General features: G+C 47.6%; 1 protein-coding gene across 2 annotated transcripts in view; it reads right to left on the bottom strand.

The window, feature by feature from the left end:
* The window catches only part of SIGLEC1 (sialic acid binding Ig like lectin 1), a 57,874-nt gene extending 41,125 nt beyond the window's left edge, over nucleotides 1-16,749 (bottom strand). Inside the window, exons 1-6 of one of the 2 annotated variants that reach the window (XM_087935719.1) lie at nucleotides 16,549-16,749; nucleotides 11,156-11,242; nucleotides 6,947-7,306; nucleotides 5,765-6,061; nucleotides 2,744-3,007; nucleotides 888-1,142 (exon numbers count right to left, since the gene is read on the bottom strand). In XM_087935719.1, the coding sequence (XP_087791845.1) occupies nucleotides 888-1,142; nucleotides 2,744-3,007; nucleotides 5,765-6,061; nucleotides 6,947-7,306; nucleotides 11,156-11,207 (1,228 nt within the window). In that variant the 5' untranslated portion in view covers nucleotides 11,208-11,242; nucleotides 16,549-16,749. The remainder of the gene's footprint in view (nucleotides 1-887; nucleotides 1,143-2,743; nucleotides 3,008-5,764; nucleotides 6,062-6,946; nucleotides 7,307-11,155; nucleotides 11,243-16,548) is intronic. The other variant, XM_087935720.1, reaches the window with a different exon arrangement.
* Between the last annotated feature and the right edge of the window lie 2,074 nt (nucleotides 16,750-18,823).

Raw genomic sequence — 18,823 nt, 5'->3', positions numbered from 1 at the left:
AGGAAAGTTAAAGAAAGAGTCCAAAGGATTAATTCTGGCTGTGCAAAACGAAGCCTTAAGGAGAAATGTATACAAAGTCAGAATTGAGAAGACAGAAACAGAGGGTAAGTGCCGCCTATGCAAAGAAGCTGAAGAAACAGTGGACCACCTGGTAAGCTGCTGCAAGAAGATTGCACAAACTGACTACAAGCGGTGGCATGGCAAAGGAGCAACAATGGTGCATTGGAAGATCTGCAAGAAATATCATTTGCCTGTAAACAAGAACTGGTGGGACCATAAAATAGAAAAAAGTCATAGCAAATGAAAAAGTTAAATTGCTCTGGGACTTCAGAATCCAGAGAGACAGGCGCCTGCCCACATAACACCCCGGACTTTAATAGTTGTTGATAATAAAGACAACAAAATTTGGATAGTGGATGTGGCAGGGCTTGGAGACAGCAGAAGAAAAGAGAAAGAACTGGAGACGATAACAAAATTCAGAGACCTGAAAATAGAAATAGAACGACTATGGCAAAGGCAAGCAAGGGTAGTACCAATAGGAGTAAGAGCCTAGGGTCCAGTCCCAAAACAACTGGAGCACCACTTGAACCACCTAGGCATTGACAAATTTGCCATCAGTCAATTGCAGAAGGCAGCTTTACTTGGGACAGCTTCCATCCTGTGGCGATATCTTTAATAGCATCAAACATCCAGATTTGCCTATCTCAGGTCCTTGGGAAGGACTTGATAGGTAGACAACAATGCCAAGCCCAGTCTGAACATCTGGCTGACTGTGCGATGAATAACAATAATAATAACATTAATAAGCAACCTTGAAGGGCTGGTTTTTGCTAGCCACATTTCTCCAAAGAGAAAACACACACAAAAGAGAAATTGCCCAAACTTACAGAAGACGGTTAAGCTGAGGATGGAAGAGGTCTCGCTTCCTTTATTGTTCTGGACTTTGCAGGTGTAGTAGCCCGTGTCGCCGGCAGTTGCTTCCTGTAAGGTCAGGATGCGGGCAGAGCCTTCCTTGAACCAGATGTTGTTCTTGAACCAGCTGTAGTGGATCTCCTGAAGGTCTTCTCCAGGGACTTCACAAGTCAAGGTGACCATCTCACCTTCTCTGATGCTGGAGGAAGGACTGGCTGATAGCACAGCAGCTGGGAAGTTGAGGAAGATGGGATTGTAAACCACTGTAAGCAGAGCAGAGTTCTCCCAAACTTGGCCACTTTTAAGACTTGGGGACTTCAACTCTCAGAATTCTGGGAGTTGAAGTCCACAAGTCTTCAAAGTGGCCAAGTTTGAAGAACCTTGCTGTAGTCCAACACACTTGGTAGCAGCCAACCAGACAAACTAACCACAAGCTAACTTAGTATCCTGGTCTCCCTCCCCTGGGAACCACCATCTTGAAATAGAATGGGGAGGGGAGTCCATGCTACTTCAGTTCCCATCATCCCCTGTAGGCATAGAGACAAGGTGGATGAAGAGGGGACTTGGTGTTATGTTTGCAACATATGGAAAATGAAGTCCACCATCTTAAAGCATGCTGGCTGGGGGATTCTGGGAATTGAAGTCCTCCCCTCTTAAAGCATGCTGGCTGGTGGATTCTGGGAATTGAAGTCCTCCCCTCTTAAAGCATGCTGGCTGGGGAATTCTGGGAATTGAATAGAATAGTTTACTTTATTGTCATTGCACCTCGTAAAATCAAACACCATCTTCAGTGCACATCATGACCATGAAAATAAACACAAACACACATCCTTCACCCTCCACGCATTGAACCAGAAACCCCCAACACCACACCAACACTGCACTCTAAAATAGAATTCAAAAGAGCTACTGCCCTGGGATAGAAGCTGTTTTTCAGCCTATTTGTCCTTGTTTTTATTATTCTCTTGTACCGTCTGCCAGATGGTAATAGTTAAAAAAAAAGGGGGTTCCCAGGATGAGATGGATCTTTGAGAATGTTTTGAACTTTCTTAAGGCAGCGGGAGCTATAAAGCTCTTTCAAAGAGAGGAGAGGACAACCCATGATCCTCTGGGCAATGACGTTCACCCTCTGGAGCACTGTCCTATCTACCCCTGTGCAATTGGCAAACCATACGGAGGTGCAGTAAGTTAAGATACTCTCTATGGTGCAGCGGTAGAAGGTCACCAGTTTTTCATTCAATTGTTGTTTTCTGAGAAGTCTTAGGTCGTATAATCTCTGCTGGGCCCTTTTGACCAGGGCTGCAATGTGGGCACCCCAGGTCATGTCCTGAATTGAAGTCTACAAGCCTTAAAAGTTGCTAAGCTGGGACATCCCTGGTCTAGATGCTACTCTTAAGCTTGTATGGATGGCATGCACAGGTGGGATTCTGCCGGTTTGGGCCGGTTCAAGCGAAATGGATGTTAAATTTACATCTGGTTCACTGAACCAGTAGTTGAGTCTACCATCTGGCCATGTCCACCTCTCCCCTCCCCTCCCCTCCCCTCCCCTCCCAGGAGTCTCCAGGTGGCCCGTTTTGGATGCAGGTAAGTGCAGGGTAAGTTCCGAAAGTCCAGAAATGGGCTTGTTTCTGGCTTCCGGAGGGCCTCCAGAGCCTGGGGAAAACCATTTTCATCCTCCCAGAGGCCCGAGGGAAGCCTCCGGACTCTGGGAAAGGCAAAAAACAGCCCTCTCGAAAATTCAGGTAGGTCATGTCTACGATGGGCATCCCCACCCAGAAACTGGGCAGAGAACCGGTTGTTCTGAATCCCACCCCTGGTTGTGGGTACTCACCAAAGATGGGGAGCGGCACCCCTTCAGCCAACCCGGTGCCCAGTGCGTTTTCTGCCTCGCAATGGTAGCGTCCGTAATCCTTCAGGGAAGCACGCTGGATGATCTTCACCTTCTCAGTCCCGCAGGCGATGCCATCCTTGAACCACCGGAAGGCCGTGGGTTCTGGGTAGCTGCTGTTGACATTGCAAATTAGAGACACGGTTTCTCCCACCCGGATGTTCTTCGAGGGGGGCTCGAGGGTCACCTGGAGGCCTTTGGGGGCATCTAGGAAGGGAGAGAAGAGAAGGGAGATAAAAGATCGAAAAGTGGAGAATGAGAAGAAGTGTGGTGGCCCACCAGCAGCTAGCAGAGCTGGCAGCAGAGTTGGACAGTGAGGAGGCTGGGGAGGAACCTGGGCCAGTCCTGGAGGCTGAGGAAGGCTCAGACGAAGGCTCTGCATCAGAGGCAGAGATGGGGCCAGGGCAGGCTGGCAGTCATCAGCTGCCTTTGGGCTCAGACAGCAATGAGACGGGGGAGCAGCTGGAACTGGTTCCGAGCCTGTGCATGCGCAGAGCTGCCCAAAGAAAAGCACAATTACAAACTAAGGGTCGACGTGGGAGTAAAGCCACAAGTGGACGGTGAATGCCCCTTCCCATAGGGATTAAAAGAGGAGCAAAAGGGGAGGGGATTCTTCGTCTCCTGGTGATTAGCCCAAAGTCACCCAATCAGCTTTCTTGCCCAAAGTGGGACTAGAACTCTCTATCTCCTAGTGATTGACCTGACGTCACCCAGCTGGGTTTCATGCCTAAGATGGGACTAGAACTCACCATCTCCTAGTGATTGGCCCAAAGTCACCCAGCTGGCTTTCATGCCTAACATGGGACTAGAATTCTCCATCTCCTAGGGATTGGCCCAAAGTCACCCAGCTGGCTTTCATGCCTAAAATGGGACTAGAATTCTCCATCTCCTAGGGATTGGCACAAAGTCACCCAGCTGTCTTTCATGCCTAAAATGGGACTAGAATTCTCCATCTCCTAGGGATTGGCCCAAAGTCACCCAGCTGTCTTTCATGCCTAACATGGGACTAGAATTCTCCATCTCCTAGGGATTGGCCCAAAGTCACCCAGCTGGCTTTCATGCCTAAAGTGGGACTAGAACTCACCATCTCCTGGTGATTGCCCCAAAGTCACCCAATCAGCTTTCCTGCCCAAAGTGGGACTAGAACTCTCTATCTCCTAGTGATTGACCTGATGTCACCCAGCTGGGTTTCATGCCTAAGATGGGACTAGAACTCACCATCTCCTAGTGATTGGCCCAAAGTCACCCAGCTGGCTTTCATGCCTAACATGGGACTAGAACTCTCCATCTCCTAGTGCTTGGCCCAAAGTCACCCAGCTGGCTTTCATGCCTAAAATGGGACTAGAATTCTCCATCTCCTAGTGATTGGCCCAAAGTCACCCAGCTGGCTTTCATGCCTAAAATGGGACTAGAATTCTCCATCTCCTAGGGATTGGCCCAAAGTCACCCAGCTGGCTTTCATGCCTAAAATGGGACTAGAATTCTCCATCTCCTAGGGATTGGCCCAAAGTCACTTAGCTGGCTTTCATGCCTAACATGGGACTAGAATTCTCCATCTCCTGGGGATTGGCCCAAAGTCACCCAGCTGGCTTTCATGCCTAAAATGGGACTAGAATTCTCCATCTCCTAGGGATTGGCCCAAAGTCACCCAGCTGGCTTTCATGCCTAACATGGGACTAGAACTCTCCATCTCCTAGTGCTTGGCCCAAAGTCACCCAGCTGGCTTTCATGCCTAAAATGGGACTAGAATTCTCCATCTCCTAGGGATTGGCCCAAAGTCACCCAGCTGGCTTTCATGCCTAACATGGGACTAGAACTCTCCATCTCCTAGTGCTTGGCCCAAAGTCACCCAGCTGGCTTTCATGCCTAAAATGGGACTAGAATTCTCCATCTCCTAGTGATTGGCCCAAAGTCACCCAGCTGGCTTTCATGCCTAAAATGGGACTAGAATTCTCCATCTCCTAGGGATTGGCCCAAAGTCACCCAGCTGGCTTTCATGCCTAAAATGGGACTAGAATTCTCCATCTCCTAGGGATTGGCCCAAAGTCACTTAGCTGGCTTTCATGCCTAACATGGGACTAGAATTCTCCATCTCCTAGGGATTGGCCCAAAGTCACCCAGCTGGCTTTCATGCCTAAAATGGGACTAGAATTCTCCATCTCCTGGGGATTGGCCTGAAGTCACGCAGCTGGTTTTTATGTTTAAGGCAGGACTAGAACTGTCTCCTGGTGATTGGCCCAAAAATCATCCGTCCAGCTTTCATGTCCAAGCCAAGACTAGAACTCACTAGCTCATGGTTTCTAGCCTGGCACCTTCACTACTGTACTGATTTTTGGTGGGTTTGAGACCTTTTTCGGCTTCCCAAAGGCTTGAGGAAGGCTTCTGCAGGCTTTGCAGGCCAAAAACTAGCCCCGTTTCGTCACTTCCTGCTTTTCCAAAAATACCGGAAGTGACAAAACGGGGATAGTTTTCGGCCTGTAAAGCCTGCAGAAGCCTTCCTCAAGCCTTTGGGAGGCCAAAAAAGGCCTCAAATCCACTGAAAATCAGCTGTGAGACTCAGTGCAGGTAAGGGGGCAAGAGTGGGTGGGTAGGGATTGCGCATGCATGTGTAGGGGGCATGGGTGTGTGTGTGCATTGCCTTCTGGGTGCTGGCACGCAAGCGTGAGCGTGCAATCACAGGCACAATTTTTGGCACAGGAGCCCAAAATGTTTAGCCACCACTGCTATATATGTGTGTGTGTCTGTGAGTGTCTGTGAGTGTGTGTGTGTGTTGTGTATGTGTATGTGTATATGTATATATGTAAAAAAACCACTAATGACAAAGGGTTGAGTTGGTAGCTCAGCCTATTTCAGCGTGATGGCCTTCAAAGTTTGGAAGAAGGTCCTTTATTGGGTTGGATCTTGACTGTGATACCTCTTAAGTGATGTGGAGATAATCCCAGCAGGTGGGACTACTCTACTCACGTCCTACATGGAGAATAACTTCCCCTCTGGCCTTCTTGGTCCCGACCCACACTTCACAGACCAACTTCTGTTGGTGGTTCTTCCAGGTCAGTGTCGTTTGGAGGGTTTGCTTAGAGATGGCTGCCGTGGTGTCCAACTGGACTGTTCCAGATACACTTGAGATCTCAGGGTCATAGCCAAACCATCTCAGGGAGCTGTGGTCATAGGGACAGACGTATGGACTGGAACACTTAAAGGTCTCCAGAACTCCTTCCTTCAGGTCTCCGGGGGCAGCAATGGTGGGTGTATCAGGATTATCTGAGGAAAGAAACAAAGGGATGAGCTTTGGAATGACCTGGAGAAGACCTCTTAACTCCATTGGTTATGCTGTCGCCCAGGGGTCTTCAAACTTGGCCACTTTAAGACTTGTGGACTTCAACTCCCAGAATCCCCCAGCCAACATGCTTTCAGATGGCTGGACTTCCAAACGTTGCAACTGTTGAAAGCATAACACCACTTCTCATCCATCTTGTCTCTATGCCTACAGGGGATGATGGGAACTGAAGGAACATGGATTCCCCTCTCCGTTCTTGAACCGGCCCGAAGCGGCTGAATCCCACCCCTGCATGCCACCCATATAAGCTTAAGAGTAGCATCTAGGCCAGGGATGTCCCAGCTTAGCAACTTTTAAGACTTGTAGACTTCAACTCCCAGAATTCCCCAGCCAGCATGTTTTAAGATGGGTGAATTTCTACTCCCAGAATTCCGCGGCCATCGTATTTTAAGAGGAATGGACTTCCAATCGAGAATTTCCCAGCCAGCATGCTTTAAAAGGGGAGGACTCCAACTTCCAGAGTCCCCCAGCCAATATGCTTTAAGATGGTGGACTTCAATTCCCAGAATCCCTCAGCCAGCATATTTTAAGATGGGCGGACTTCAATTCTGCCTCTCAAATCCCAGCTGATCGGCTGGGTCTCCTTTGGTTGCCCTCCACAGGAGAACGGAGCTGGAAAGCAGGTTAGTGGGGTGGGGAGGGAAGGGGGATTTTGCGAATATCCTTCCCCTGCCACGCCCACCAAGCCACACCCACCGAACCGGTAGTAAACGTTTGAATCTCACCACTGCTTCAGAGGGTTTGTTGCATTTGGGGAGCTGGGTCAGAACAGATGGTTCCATTCCTGGTTGGAGAAGCAGGCCACTTACCAGTGATGGTCAGCTGGAGCTGCTTCTTCTCCGTCCAACGATTCGCATTGACCACTTCGAACCGGAAGGAATACTTGCCAACATCTTCCATCGTCAAGTGTCGCAGGAGCAGGGTGCAGTTGCGTTTAAGGGGGTCACCCAGCAGTTCAGCGCGGCTTTGAAAGCGAGCATCGATTGTCTCCGGAGACTTGGAGTGGAAAACGGTGATCGGCTGCTTATCCATGTCTTTGAACCAGATGGCCACGATCCCATCGGCGTCGGAAACTCCACTTGGGAAGGTGAACGTGCAGGGGAGCACGGCACAAGAACCCTGGACAGCCGACAGAGTGTCCGGGTAAGTGACCGACCAAGAAGCTGAAACTGCAGAACAGAAAGAAGGAGAACACCGGAGGTGAGAGAAACGGAATAACAGAGTTGGAAAGGACCCTGGAACAGTGCATGGCTAGTCTAGGGAAGAGAAGGACCAGGGGAGACAAGAGAGCAGACTTCCAATATTTGAGGGGCTGCCACAGAGAGGAGGAAGGGGGTCAAGCTATTTTCCAAAGCACCCAAAGGCCAGACCAGGAACAATGGATGGAAAGTGAACAAGGAGAGATTCAACCTGGAAATAAGGAGGAATTTTCTGACAGTGAGAGCAACCAACCAATGGAACAGAAGTTGCCTTCGGAAGTTGTGGGAGCTTCATCACTGGAGGCTTTCAAGAAGAGACTGAATTGCCATCTGTCAGAAATGGTGTCTCCTGCTTGGTCAAGGGGTTGGACTAAATGACCTACAAGGTCCCTTCCAACTCTGATTATCTGTTATCTGTTACCTGTTAGTGGCAGTATTTATTTATTTATTTATTTATTTGATTTGATTTGTCAATTGCTTACAAGATAATAGGTATAAGTATATACATAGTTATGAATACATGAAATGGGTACATATAAGAAAAGTAAAAGAAACAATAGGACAGGGACGGTAGGCACGTTGGTGCGCTTATGCACGCCCCCTACAGGACTCTTAGGAAAGGGGTGAAGTCAATAGTAGACAGTCTAAGGTTAAAGTTTTTGGGGTTTGGGGAAGAAACCACAGAGTCAGGTAGAAGATTCCAGACATTGACCGCTCTGTTGCTGAAGTCGTATTTCCTGCAATCAAGTTTGGTGCGGTTAACCTTGAGTTTGTATCTATTGTTTGCTCTTGTGTTGTTATGGTTGAAGCTGAAGTATTCATTGACAGGTAGGACATTGCAATGTATGATTTTATATATGATTTTATATAATACCGGTTCATCCCGGTTCATCCAAACCGGTAGCTCCGAGGATCATCTTGTGAGCGAACTGGTGTCAACTCATATAATATTTCTATGGTATTTTTAGAGTTGCCACCGGTTCGATCAGCTGCTGAGCCCTCCTGCCTGCCCTGGCTCTATTCTGACCTTTATTTCCTGGTTTTGAAGCTCAGCTGCTTCACGCAGCATAGCGGATTGCCGCCCGTCGGCTGTTGAAGACGCAGGGAGAGTGCAGGATTGCAGGAAAAAGTCAGTAACAAACCCTCTGCACGTGCACACAAAGCGTGCCCACCAAACCACACCCACAGAACCGGTGGTAAAAAAAAGTGTGAAACCGACCACTGCCTTGGAAGTAAAGGTATTGTAAGAACTAGCACTTGAGAGGTGGCGAGAAACCTTTTTAGTTCCAAATCTTAACTTCGACAAAGAATTGATGCTTCAAATCTGTTGACTTCCTTTTGCGTCCCTTTACCAATAAAGATCACATAACAGAATCACAGAGTTGGCAGGGGTCTTGGAGGTCTTCTAGTCTAGCCCTCCACTCAAGCAGGAGACTGTACCATTTCAGACAAATGGCCGTCCGGTCTCTTCCCTAATCCACAACTTCCAGTGGCAAAGAGTTCCACTGGTTCATTGTTCTCCCTGACAGGAAGTTTCTCCTTTGTTCTAGGTTGCTTCTGTTCTTGGTAAGTTTCCACTCGTTGCTTCTTAGAACATAACAGAATAAATATTGGAAGGAATAGAATAGAATAGAATAGAATAGAATAGAATAGAATAGAATAGAATAGAATGGAATGGAATGGAATGGAATGGAATGGAATAGAATAGAATTCTTTATTGGCCAAGTGTGGTTGGACACACAAGGAATTTGTCTTGGTGCAAATGCTCTCAGTGTTCATAAAATAAAAGATACATTCATCAAGAGTCAAGAATCATCAGGTACCACAGTTAATGATAGTCAGAGGGTACAAATAAGCAATCAAATCACACTAGGAAACAGTCAATATAAATTGGAAGGATACAAGCAACAAAGTTACAGCCATACAGTCACAAGTGGGAGGGGATGGGTGATAAGGAGTGGTGAGAAGATTAATAGTAATAGTACTGCAGACTTTGTAAATAGTTGGACAGTGTTGAGGGAATTATTTGTTTAGCAGAGTGATGGCATTTGGGGGAAAAACTGTCCTTGTGTCTAGTTGTTCTGGTGTGCAGTGCTCTATATAGTGTCATTTTTGAGGGAAGGAGTTGAAACAGTTTATGTCCGGGATGTGAGGGGTCTGTAGATATTTTCATAGCCCTCCTGTTGACTTGGCAGTATACAGGGCTGGGAACACTGTGAAGCAGGATGTAAGTCTGCTATTGCTTGAGAAGGAAGGAAGGGAGGGAGGAAGGAAGGAAGGGAGGGAGGGAGGGAGGGAGGGAGGGAGGGAGGGAGGGAGGAAGGAAGGAAGGAAGGAAGGAAGGAAGGAAGGAAGGAAGGAAAGGGAAGATGGAAGGAAGGAAAGGAAAGGAAAGGAAAGGAAGGAAGGAAGGAAGGAAGGAAGGAAGGAAAGGAAGGAAGGAAGGAAGGAAGGGAGGGAGGAAGGGAGGGAGGGAAAGGAAGATGGAAGGAAGGAAAGGAAGGAAGGAAAGGAAGGAAGGAAAGGAAGAAAAGGAAGGAAAGAAAGGAAGAAAAGGAAGGAAGGAAAGGAAGGATGGAAGAAAAGAAAGAAGGATGGAAGGAAGGAAGGGAAGGAAAGGAAAGGAAGGAAGGATGGAAGGAAGGAAAGGAAGGATGGAAGAAAGGAAAGGAAGGAAGGAAGGAAGGGAAGGATGGAAGGAAGGAAGGAAAGGAAGGAAAAGCAGGAAGGAAAGGAAGGAGAGAAGGAAGGAAGGAAAGCAAAGGAAGGGAGGAAAGGAAGGAAGGAGGGGAGCAAGAGGCTGACTCTGTAAATCACTTAGAGAGGGCTGGAAAGTACTGTGAAGCGATATATAAGTCTAAGCACGATTACTTTTGCTGTTTCTATCTGTCTGTCTATCTATTGGGCCATGGTGGCATAATAGTTAGAATACCATATTGAAGTCTAATTCTGCCCACTGCCCAGAGTTCGATTCTCACTGGCTGAAGGTTGACTCAGACTTCCATCCTTTCGAGGTCAGTAAAATGCAGACTCAGATTGTTGGGGGGCAAGAGACTGATTCTGTAAACTGCTTAGAGAGGGCTGGGAAGCGGTATATAAGTCTAATTGCTACCATAAGTGCTCAATGCAGCCAGTCCTTGACTTATGACCACAAGTGAGCCCAAAATTTTTGTTGCTAAGCATTGTGGCCCGCCGTTGGCTGATGGAGCTGGCAACAGAGTCAGACAGCAAGGAGGTTGTGGAGGAACCTGGGTCAGTCTTGGAGGCTGAGGAAGGCTCAGACGAGGGCTCTGCATCAGAGGCAGAGATGGGGCCAGGGCAGGCTGGCAGTCATCAGCTGCCTTCAGGCTCAGACAGCAGTGAGGCGAGGGAGCTTCTGGAACCGGTTCAAAAGCCAAAAGAAAAGAGCAGTTACGAACTAAGGGTCAACATGGGAGCAAGGCCACAGGTGGACGATGAATGGCCCCTCCCATCAGGATTAAAAGAGGAGCAAAATGGGAGGGGACTTTTGCAGGAAACAATTTGTTTGTTCATTTGTTCCAGCCTCGTGAAGATTTGTCTGCGTAACCCAGCCCTTCCCTGTCAACACTGAGTGTGGAACTATTTACCGGGAAGCTTTCCGAGATGGATAAGTTCTGAGCTAATTAGCATACCTTTGCAAGACTGTTTGTCAGGCCACTGACTGAACGGGAATACAATAAATTCGCATTCCTTTCATAAAAGAGGTTTCGCCGGGACACGGAGTTGCTTAGTGCTTCTTGGCGAAGCCTAGGACAGAACGCTAAGCGAGACAGTTGTTTAGAAACTCCGCTACCATACCTGGGGAAGCACAGGCAGCAAATGACAGGAAGAAGAGGACGAGGAGGCTCATCGTGACTTCCGGGGGTGAGTCGAATCTCTGAAAACCTAGTGGGGAAAACAAAACCCAGACGCGGTTAGAAACGAAGCCAGCAGAACTTCTGCTGAGTTTCGGGATAATGGCTGCAGGTAATCCTTGACTTACAACCATTTAGTGACTGTCTGAAGCTAACAACAGCACCGGTTATGACAGTTCTTCAACGTACGACTTCCCTACAGTCACGTGGTCGGTTGTAACTGGTTCATATTTACGATGGTCGCAGCATCCTGGGGTGGGGTGGGGTGGGATGTCTCGTGATCCCCTTTTACAACCTTCTGATCAGCCAAGTCAATGCCATTTGGACAGCCACTTGTCAGAAATGGTGTAGATTCTCCTGCTTTGTGGGGTGTGTGTGTCTGTAGGGGGTTGGGCTAGATGACCTACGAGGTCCCTTCCAACTGTTCTGACCCAAACCCTTTCCCCATAAAACAAACAATAACCAAAGGGAACAGAAACCTTTTAACGAGTCTTACGCATCCCCGGTTAAAAGGCTGCTGCAAACTAATTAACTTTGATAAGCATGAGCCTCACCAAAACTGTGTGAGGCTGCCAAGAATAACAGATAAGAAATATTTCACAACACAAGAATCTTCCAAGACCAACTTAAGTTACTGTAATGTCCACGAGGCTGAGTTTCAAAACGTCTTTGCTTCCTGCAAAGAACGTTCGCTTCACAGCTGGCTTTTATCTTCTTGAAGGAGGGGCCATCACCTTGCAGCCTTACTCCTGAGTCGCCCGTGCTGCTGCAGCTGTTCTTTCCTGCAAGCAATCCTGCGCGCACGCACACTTGGCACAGGCTCCTCGGGAACCTCCTCATCGCTGCTGCCAGCCCCCACAATCTCCGAAGGCAGCAGTCCACTCCCTGATAGTCCTGGCCCCTCATCTGTGTCCTTGCTCTCTTCAGCCATCCGCACCTGCTGCCGACTAACCACAACACCAACTCTGTTAATCTATCTATCAACGCGGGAGGCCAGATTGGCTTAATAAACCGTGTTATTAGTTTAACAACTGCAGTGATTCGCTTAACAACGGAGGGAAGAAAGGTTGTGAAAACGGTGCAAAACCCACTGAACAAATGTGTTACTTATACACGTAAATGTTGGGCTCAATGGTCAAGTGATAAATTCAGACTACTTCTGCTGAGCCCAGTTAAATTCAGTTTCTCTGAGTTTGTTTCTCACAATAGAATAACATAGTTGGAAGGGACCTCGGAGGTCTTCTAGTCCATCCCAGCCCTACAACTTCCCCAAGAATTGGACAGTTTCCCCTCCCAAAGACTTCTACAGCAAAACCTCAAGCATCCAAAATGTCATTTTATCAAGGCATCAAAATTAATTAAAATGAAATGGTCCCCCTTATTGGAAAAACTGCCTTCAAGATGCTTCCTACAAGCCGAGAACAATCCCCTTGATCTGTAACCCTTCTTAGGCGTCCCTCTCTGAGGAGCCTGATGCCAGCTGAAACACTGGGGCTCCATCAATGGGTGAATAACAGAATAACAGAGCTGGAGGGGTACCTTGGAGGTCTTCTAGTCCAACCCCCTACTCCAGCAGGAGACCTTATAACAATTCAGACAAACAGGCTGTCTAGTCTCTTCTTAAAAACCTCCAGTGTTGGAGAGCATTCACAACTTCTAGTGGCAAGCTGTTCCGCTGGTTAATTGTTCTCACTGTCACGAAGTTTCTCCTTAGTCTGAGGTTGCTTCTCTCTCCTTCTCAAAGTTCCAGGGAAGAAAGTAGGAGAAGAATGAGGAAGTGTGGACGGATGGTGTCTCTCCGGGCTGTTACTTCAAGGAGAAAACCACACCTCCAATTTGATCAGGGTCCTTTGGAGACCGGCAAACACAACAGGGCAAGTTGGAAGGTTGCGGGCAGCCCAGCGTCACAATCCGATGGAGGCAACTCCTCTGTCTAGGAAAACGGCGAGTTCGCTTTTGTGGTTTGCTCCTAACATCTCTGGCCATGGCTGACATGGGAGGAGAGCAGCTGCTATGTTTAGTCTATGGTAGCCGAAATCAGGAGAGGACATTTTTGAACTGGCACATTTTATTAGAAGGCATCAGTTTTTAGGGTAAGCTGAAGCTCACAGAAAGTGGTGTCTAGTCATAAAATGTGCTAGTCCAAAACAGAGCTAAAGGGATTCTTGAATTGTTCCCCCAAATCATGCTCCAAACGGATAAGACAGTGGTGAATAAAATATACTTTCTTTAGTAATGTAGATAGATATAGATGAGAGAGAGAGAGAGAGAGAGAGAGAGAGAGAGAGAGAGAGGGGGGGGGGAGAGAGAGATGAGAGAGAGAGAGAGAGATACTGGGAGAAAGAGAGATGAGAGAGAGATGAGAGAGAGATACAGAGAAAGAGGGGGGGGAGGGAGGGATGAAGGAGAAAGAGAGAGAAAGAGATACTGGGAGAAAGAGAGAGAGATGAGAGAGAGATACAGAGAGAGAGATGAGAGGGGAGGGAGGGAGGGAGGGAGGGGAGAGAGATTAGAGAAAGAGAAAGAGATACTGGGAGAAAGAGATGAGAGAGAGCGATGAGAGAGGAGGGAGGGAGTGGGAGAGAGAGATATGAGAGAGAAAGAGAGAGAAAGAGATACTGGGAGAAAGAAAGAGAGATAAGAGAGAGATACACAGAGAGAGAGATGAGAGGGGGGAGGGAGGGAGGGAGGGAGGGGAGAGAGAGATTAGAGAGAGAGAAAGAGAAAGAGATACTGGGAGAAAGAGAGATGAGAGAGAGATGAGAGAGAGATACAGAGAAAGAGGGAGGGAGGGAGGGAGGGAGAGATGAAAGAGAAAGAGAGAGAAAGAGATACTGGGAGAAAGAGAGAGAGATGAGAGAGAGATACAGAGAGATGAGAGGGGAGGGAGGGATGGAGGGGAGAGAGAGATTAGAGAAAGAGAAAGAGATACTGGGAGAAAGAGATGAGAGAGAGCGATGAGAGAGGAGGGAGGGAGTGGGAGAGAGAGATATGAGAGAGAAAGAGAGAGAAAGAGATACTGGGAGAAAGAAAGAGAGATAAGAGAGAGATACACAGAGAGAGAGATGAGAGAGGGGGAGGGAGGGAGAGAGAAAGAGAGATGAAAGAGAGATACAGAGGGGGGAGGGAGAGGGAGAGAGAGAGAGAGCCACCAACAAAAGATTATTAGGGGGCTGGAGACTAAAACATATGAAGAATGGTTGCAGAAATTGGGTATGTCTAGTCTAGTGGAAAGAAGGACCAGGGGTGACAAGATAGCAGTCTTCTAATATTTGGGGGTCTGCCATAAAGAAGAGGTAGTCAACTTATTTTCCAAAGCAACTGAAAGCAGAACAAGAAGCAACAGACGGGAAAAAAAATCAAGGAGAACTGCAACCTAGAACTAAGGATAACTGATCAGTGGAACTCCCTGCCTCCAGAAATTGTGGGTGCTCCATCCCTAGAGGTTTTTAAGAAGAGTTTGGGCAACCGTTTGTCTGAAATATAGGATTTCCTGCTTGGCTGGACTAGAAGACCTCCAAGATCCCTTATTCTCATTCTTGGCGAAGGATCTTAAATCCTACTTCAGTCCAGCCCAGGGTTTCTCAACTCTGAGAACTTCAACTCCCAGAATTCCTCAGACCTTTTCATAGTGCTGAGGTGGAGGAAAGCTGGACTAATTTCTCCACTGCAGCTCAAAACTCAGATCCGAATACCTATCTGGGGGAGCAACCTGTTTATCAGGAAATTAGGAGAAGCTCTTCTTAAAAATTAAGCCCAGGTGGTGAAACTGGCGGTTGTTTTCTGCCCTTTGGTGTCCTCTGCTTGTTGATGTTTATCCAGGCTGCGGTTGTTTTTTAAGCTGACTCGTCAATTGGCTGGAACAAGGGTTCCTTAAACCGACTTTCTTCTCGTTTTCTAAAGGGCACAGAGAAGAACTTGACCAACCAAGATTTGAACCCAGTTTTGGATAATACAAGAAAAATCACATAGAAAAAAAGTTACTATCTGCCAGCGCTATCCCCCAAAGCTGCATCAAAAGAGGAATCGAAACCATGTGAAGTATTTGTGTCTCTTTATAATGCCTTGGTAGGACCACATCTGGAATACTGCATCCAGTTTTGGTTACCACACTATATATTAAAAAAAAGCAGATGTGGAGACTCTCTAGAAAGAGTGCAAAGAAGCGCAACGAAGACGATGAGGAGGCTGGAAGCTAAAACATACGAAGAACGATTGCAGGAATTGGGTATGTCTAGTCTAGTGAAAAGAAAGATTTAGGGATGACATGATAGCAGTTTTCCAATATTTGAGGGGCTGCCCCTAAGAAGAGGGTATCAAGCTTAGGACAACCAGCTGAATATGAGCCAGCTGTGTGCAGCAGCAGCCAAAAAAGCCTAATGCAATCCTAAGTTGTATTAACAGAGGAATACAGTCAAGATCAAGTGAGGTACTAATACCACTCTATAAAGCCTTAGTAAGACCACACCTAGAGTCCTGCATCCAGTTTTGTTCACCACATTATAAAAAAGATGTTGAGACTCTAGGAAAAAAGTGCAGAGAAGAGCAACCAGGATGATGAGGGGACTGGAGACTAAAACCTACAATGAACGGTTGCAGGAACTGGGCCTGGCTAGTCTAGTGGAGAGAAGGACCAGGGAAGACATTAGAGCAATCTTCCAATATTTGAGGGGCTGCCACAGAGAGGAGGAGGAGGGGGTCAAGCTATTTTCCAAGGCACCCGAAGGCCAGACAAGGAACAATGGATGGAAACTAAACAAGGAGAGATTCAACTTGGAAATAAGGAGAAATTTTCTGACTGGGAGAACCATCAACCCATGGAACAGAAGTTGCCCTCGGAAGTTGTGGAGGAGTCATCACTTGAGACTTTCAAGAAGAGATTGGACTGCCATCTGTCAGAAATGGTGTAGGGTCTCCCGCTTGGGCTGGGGGGGGTGGGTTGGACTAGATGACCTACAAGGTCCCTTCCAACTTTGATTATCTGTATCTATTCTCCAAAGCCCCAGAAGGCAGGAAAAGAAGCCATAGATGGAAACTAACCAAGGAGAGAAACAGCTTAGAACTAAGGAGAGACTTCCCCGACAGTGAGAACAATTCACCGGCGGAACAATTTTCCTCCAGAAGTTGTGATTGCTCCATTCCTGGAGATTTTAAAGAAGAAATTGGACAGCCATTTGTCTGGGAATGTCTGGTAAAGGTTTGGAGGAGACGGTTGGAGGAGCAGAACCCCTCCAATTTCACTTTCCAATCCTGTTGTTCTGTTCTTTCCCAACATGCAAGGGGCCCCCGCTGGTCCAGGCAGCCTCAGGAAGTACCTGAAGCTAAGGTCCACCTTACCTTCTCAAAGACAGCCGTAGCTTCTGCTCTGGGGCTCCCGTGGAACTCTGAGCTTCCAGCTGGAGACACCATCCGAAGATGCTCAGAGGCTCCAGGTGAGATGCTAACACGGTTCTGAGGTCCGGGGGAATCCAGAGGAGAATGTGGCTTCCTCTTCAGGACAGCTTTATCACCCTCCGTTTTCAGGAAGTCCTTTTGGACAGTCAGCTGTTCTTATCCCAGGCCTTGGCTTCTTCACATACTTCTCCCTGGACATCAGTTCCTGGGAGAGGAAGAAGGCGGCGTTTGTGATCTGGTCTCTCAAGGTCACCATGGTAATGGCGGGGGGGTGGAGGTCCTCCAGTGGTGGAGGAAGGAGGCCACGGAATGAGCTCATGCACAAATCATGGCTTATCTAGGCACGTCTTGCAAGAAATAAAGAAAGCACGGCTCCCGAGGAAACTTTAGTGGAAGTGGGGAATGAAAGCAAGAATTTTGGGGCGGAAACGACTCAACCCGAAGATGGGTCCATCCTTTGGATTTGGAACTGGGTGTAGCTACCATCTCTCTTGGGCTTGTAATCTCCTGTAATCCTCCCCTTCAGGCTTGTGGACCAGATGGGATGGGACGATAAGGAAGATAAGGGTGGTGGAGCCCATGCAATCCAGCATCCTGTTTCCCAGGCTGGGGCCGCTGACCACCCAAGGAGGGTCCCTCAACCCACTGCTGTTGTCCAGAATAACAGAATAGCAGAGTTGGAATGGACCTTAGAGGTCTTCTAGTCCAACCCCAGGAGATCCTCTCTATTGTTCCAGACAAATGGCTGTCCGGTTTCTTTTTGGAAAACCTCCAGCGATGGAGACCCCCACAACTTCTGTTCCACCGGTTGATGGTCCTCACAGCTAGGAAATTCCTCCTAGGTTGCTTCTCTCCTTGGTTAGTTTCCAACCATTGCTTCTTGTCCTGCCTTCAGGGTTTGGAGAATAGCTTGGCCCCCTCTTCTTTGGGGCAGCCCCTCAAATATTGGAACCCTGTTGTCATGTCGCCCCCAACCCTGGTTTTCTGGTACTTTTAATCCATTCCAGGCTAGACAGAATAATGGAATAGCAGAGTTGGAAGGGACCTTGGAGGTCTTCTAGTCCAACCCCTTGCTCAGGCGGGAAGCCATACATCATTTCAGACAAGTGGCTGTCCAGTTCTTAAAAACCTCCAGCAATGGAGCCCCCACAACTTCTGGAGACAATGCCTGTTCCCCTGGTTAAATTGTATAGGTTCTCCCGTTTGAGCAGGGGGCTGGACTAGAGGACCTCCAAGGTCCCTTCCAGCCCATTCTGTTCTCACTGTTCTCCACTGTCAGGAACTTTCTTTCCCACTTTTTCCTTGGTCCTAGGTTTCTTCCCTCCTTGATTCGTCTCCATCCATCGTTTTTTTTTTTTCCTTGTCCTGCCTTCAGGTGCTTTGGAGACTAAGTTGACCCCTTCCTCCTCTTGGATGGGAAAGCTGCGCTTAGAATCCCCAAGGTGGAAGGGAACCCGGGAGGTCTTCTAGTCCAACCCCCTGCTCAAGCAGGAGAACCTATGCAATTGGAGACAAATGGCTGTCCAATCTCTTCTTAAAGGCCTCCAGTGATGGGAGCGCCCACGACTTCGGGTGACAGACTGTCCCGCGGATGTCCTCACCGTTAGGAAGTTTCTCCTTATATCCAGCTTGCTTCTCACCTTGATTGATTTCCCTCCATTGTTTCTTGTCTGGTGCTTTGGAAAGTACCGTCAAGTCTCCGTGGAGGAACCAGGGTTCTTTTTACCTCTTGTGTTTACGCAGCAAGTCACTACTAATTCCCCTCGTGAACTTTCCTCCTCGTTGGAACGGTTGCTCTCCAACACCTTCCATTCTCTAGGGCAAACTTTCCCACAATTCTAATCCTTAGAATAGAACAACAGAGATAACAGAATAACAGAGCTGGAAGAGGTCTTGGAGGTCTTCTAGCCCAGCCCCCCTGCCAGGCAGAATAGAATAGAATAGAATAGAATAGAATAGAATAGAATAGAATAGAATAGAATAGAATAGAATAGAATAGAAAATATGGAATGGAATGGAATGGAATAGAAATAGAATGGAATAGAATAGAATAGAATCAAGAAGAATAGAATAGAACAGAACAGAACAGAACAGAATAGAATAGAATAGGAAAATATGGAATGGAATGGAATAGAAATAGGAATAGAATAGAATAGAATAGAATAGAATAGAATAGAATAGAATAGAAAAGAAAATATGGAATGGAATGGAATAGAAA

The sequence above is a fragment of the Pseudonaja textilis genome, chromosome 6, assembly GCF_049901715.1.
Source record: "Pseudonaja textilis isolate UNSWEBS1 chromosome 6, rPseTex1.2, whole genome shotgun sequence".
NCBI lineage: Eukaryota > Metazoa > Chordata > Lepidosauria > Squamata > Elapidae > Pseudonaja > Pseudonaja textilis.
Note: the sequence above shows the minus strand (reverse complement) of the source record. Positions and strands in the feature narration are given on the sequence as shown.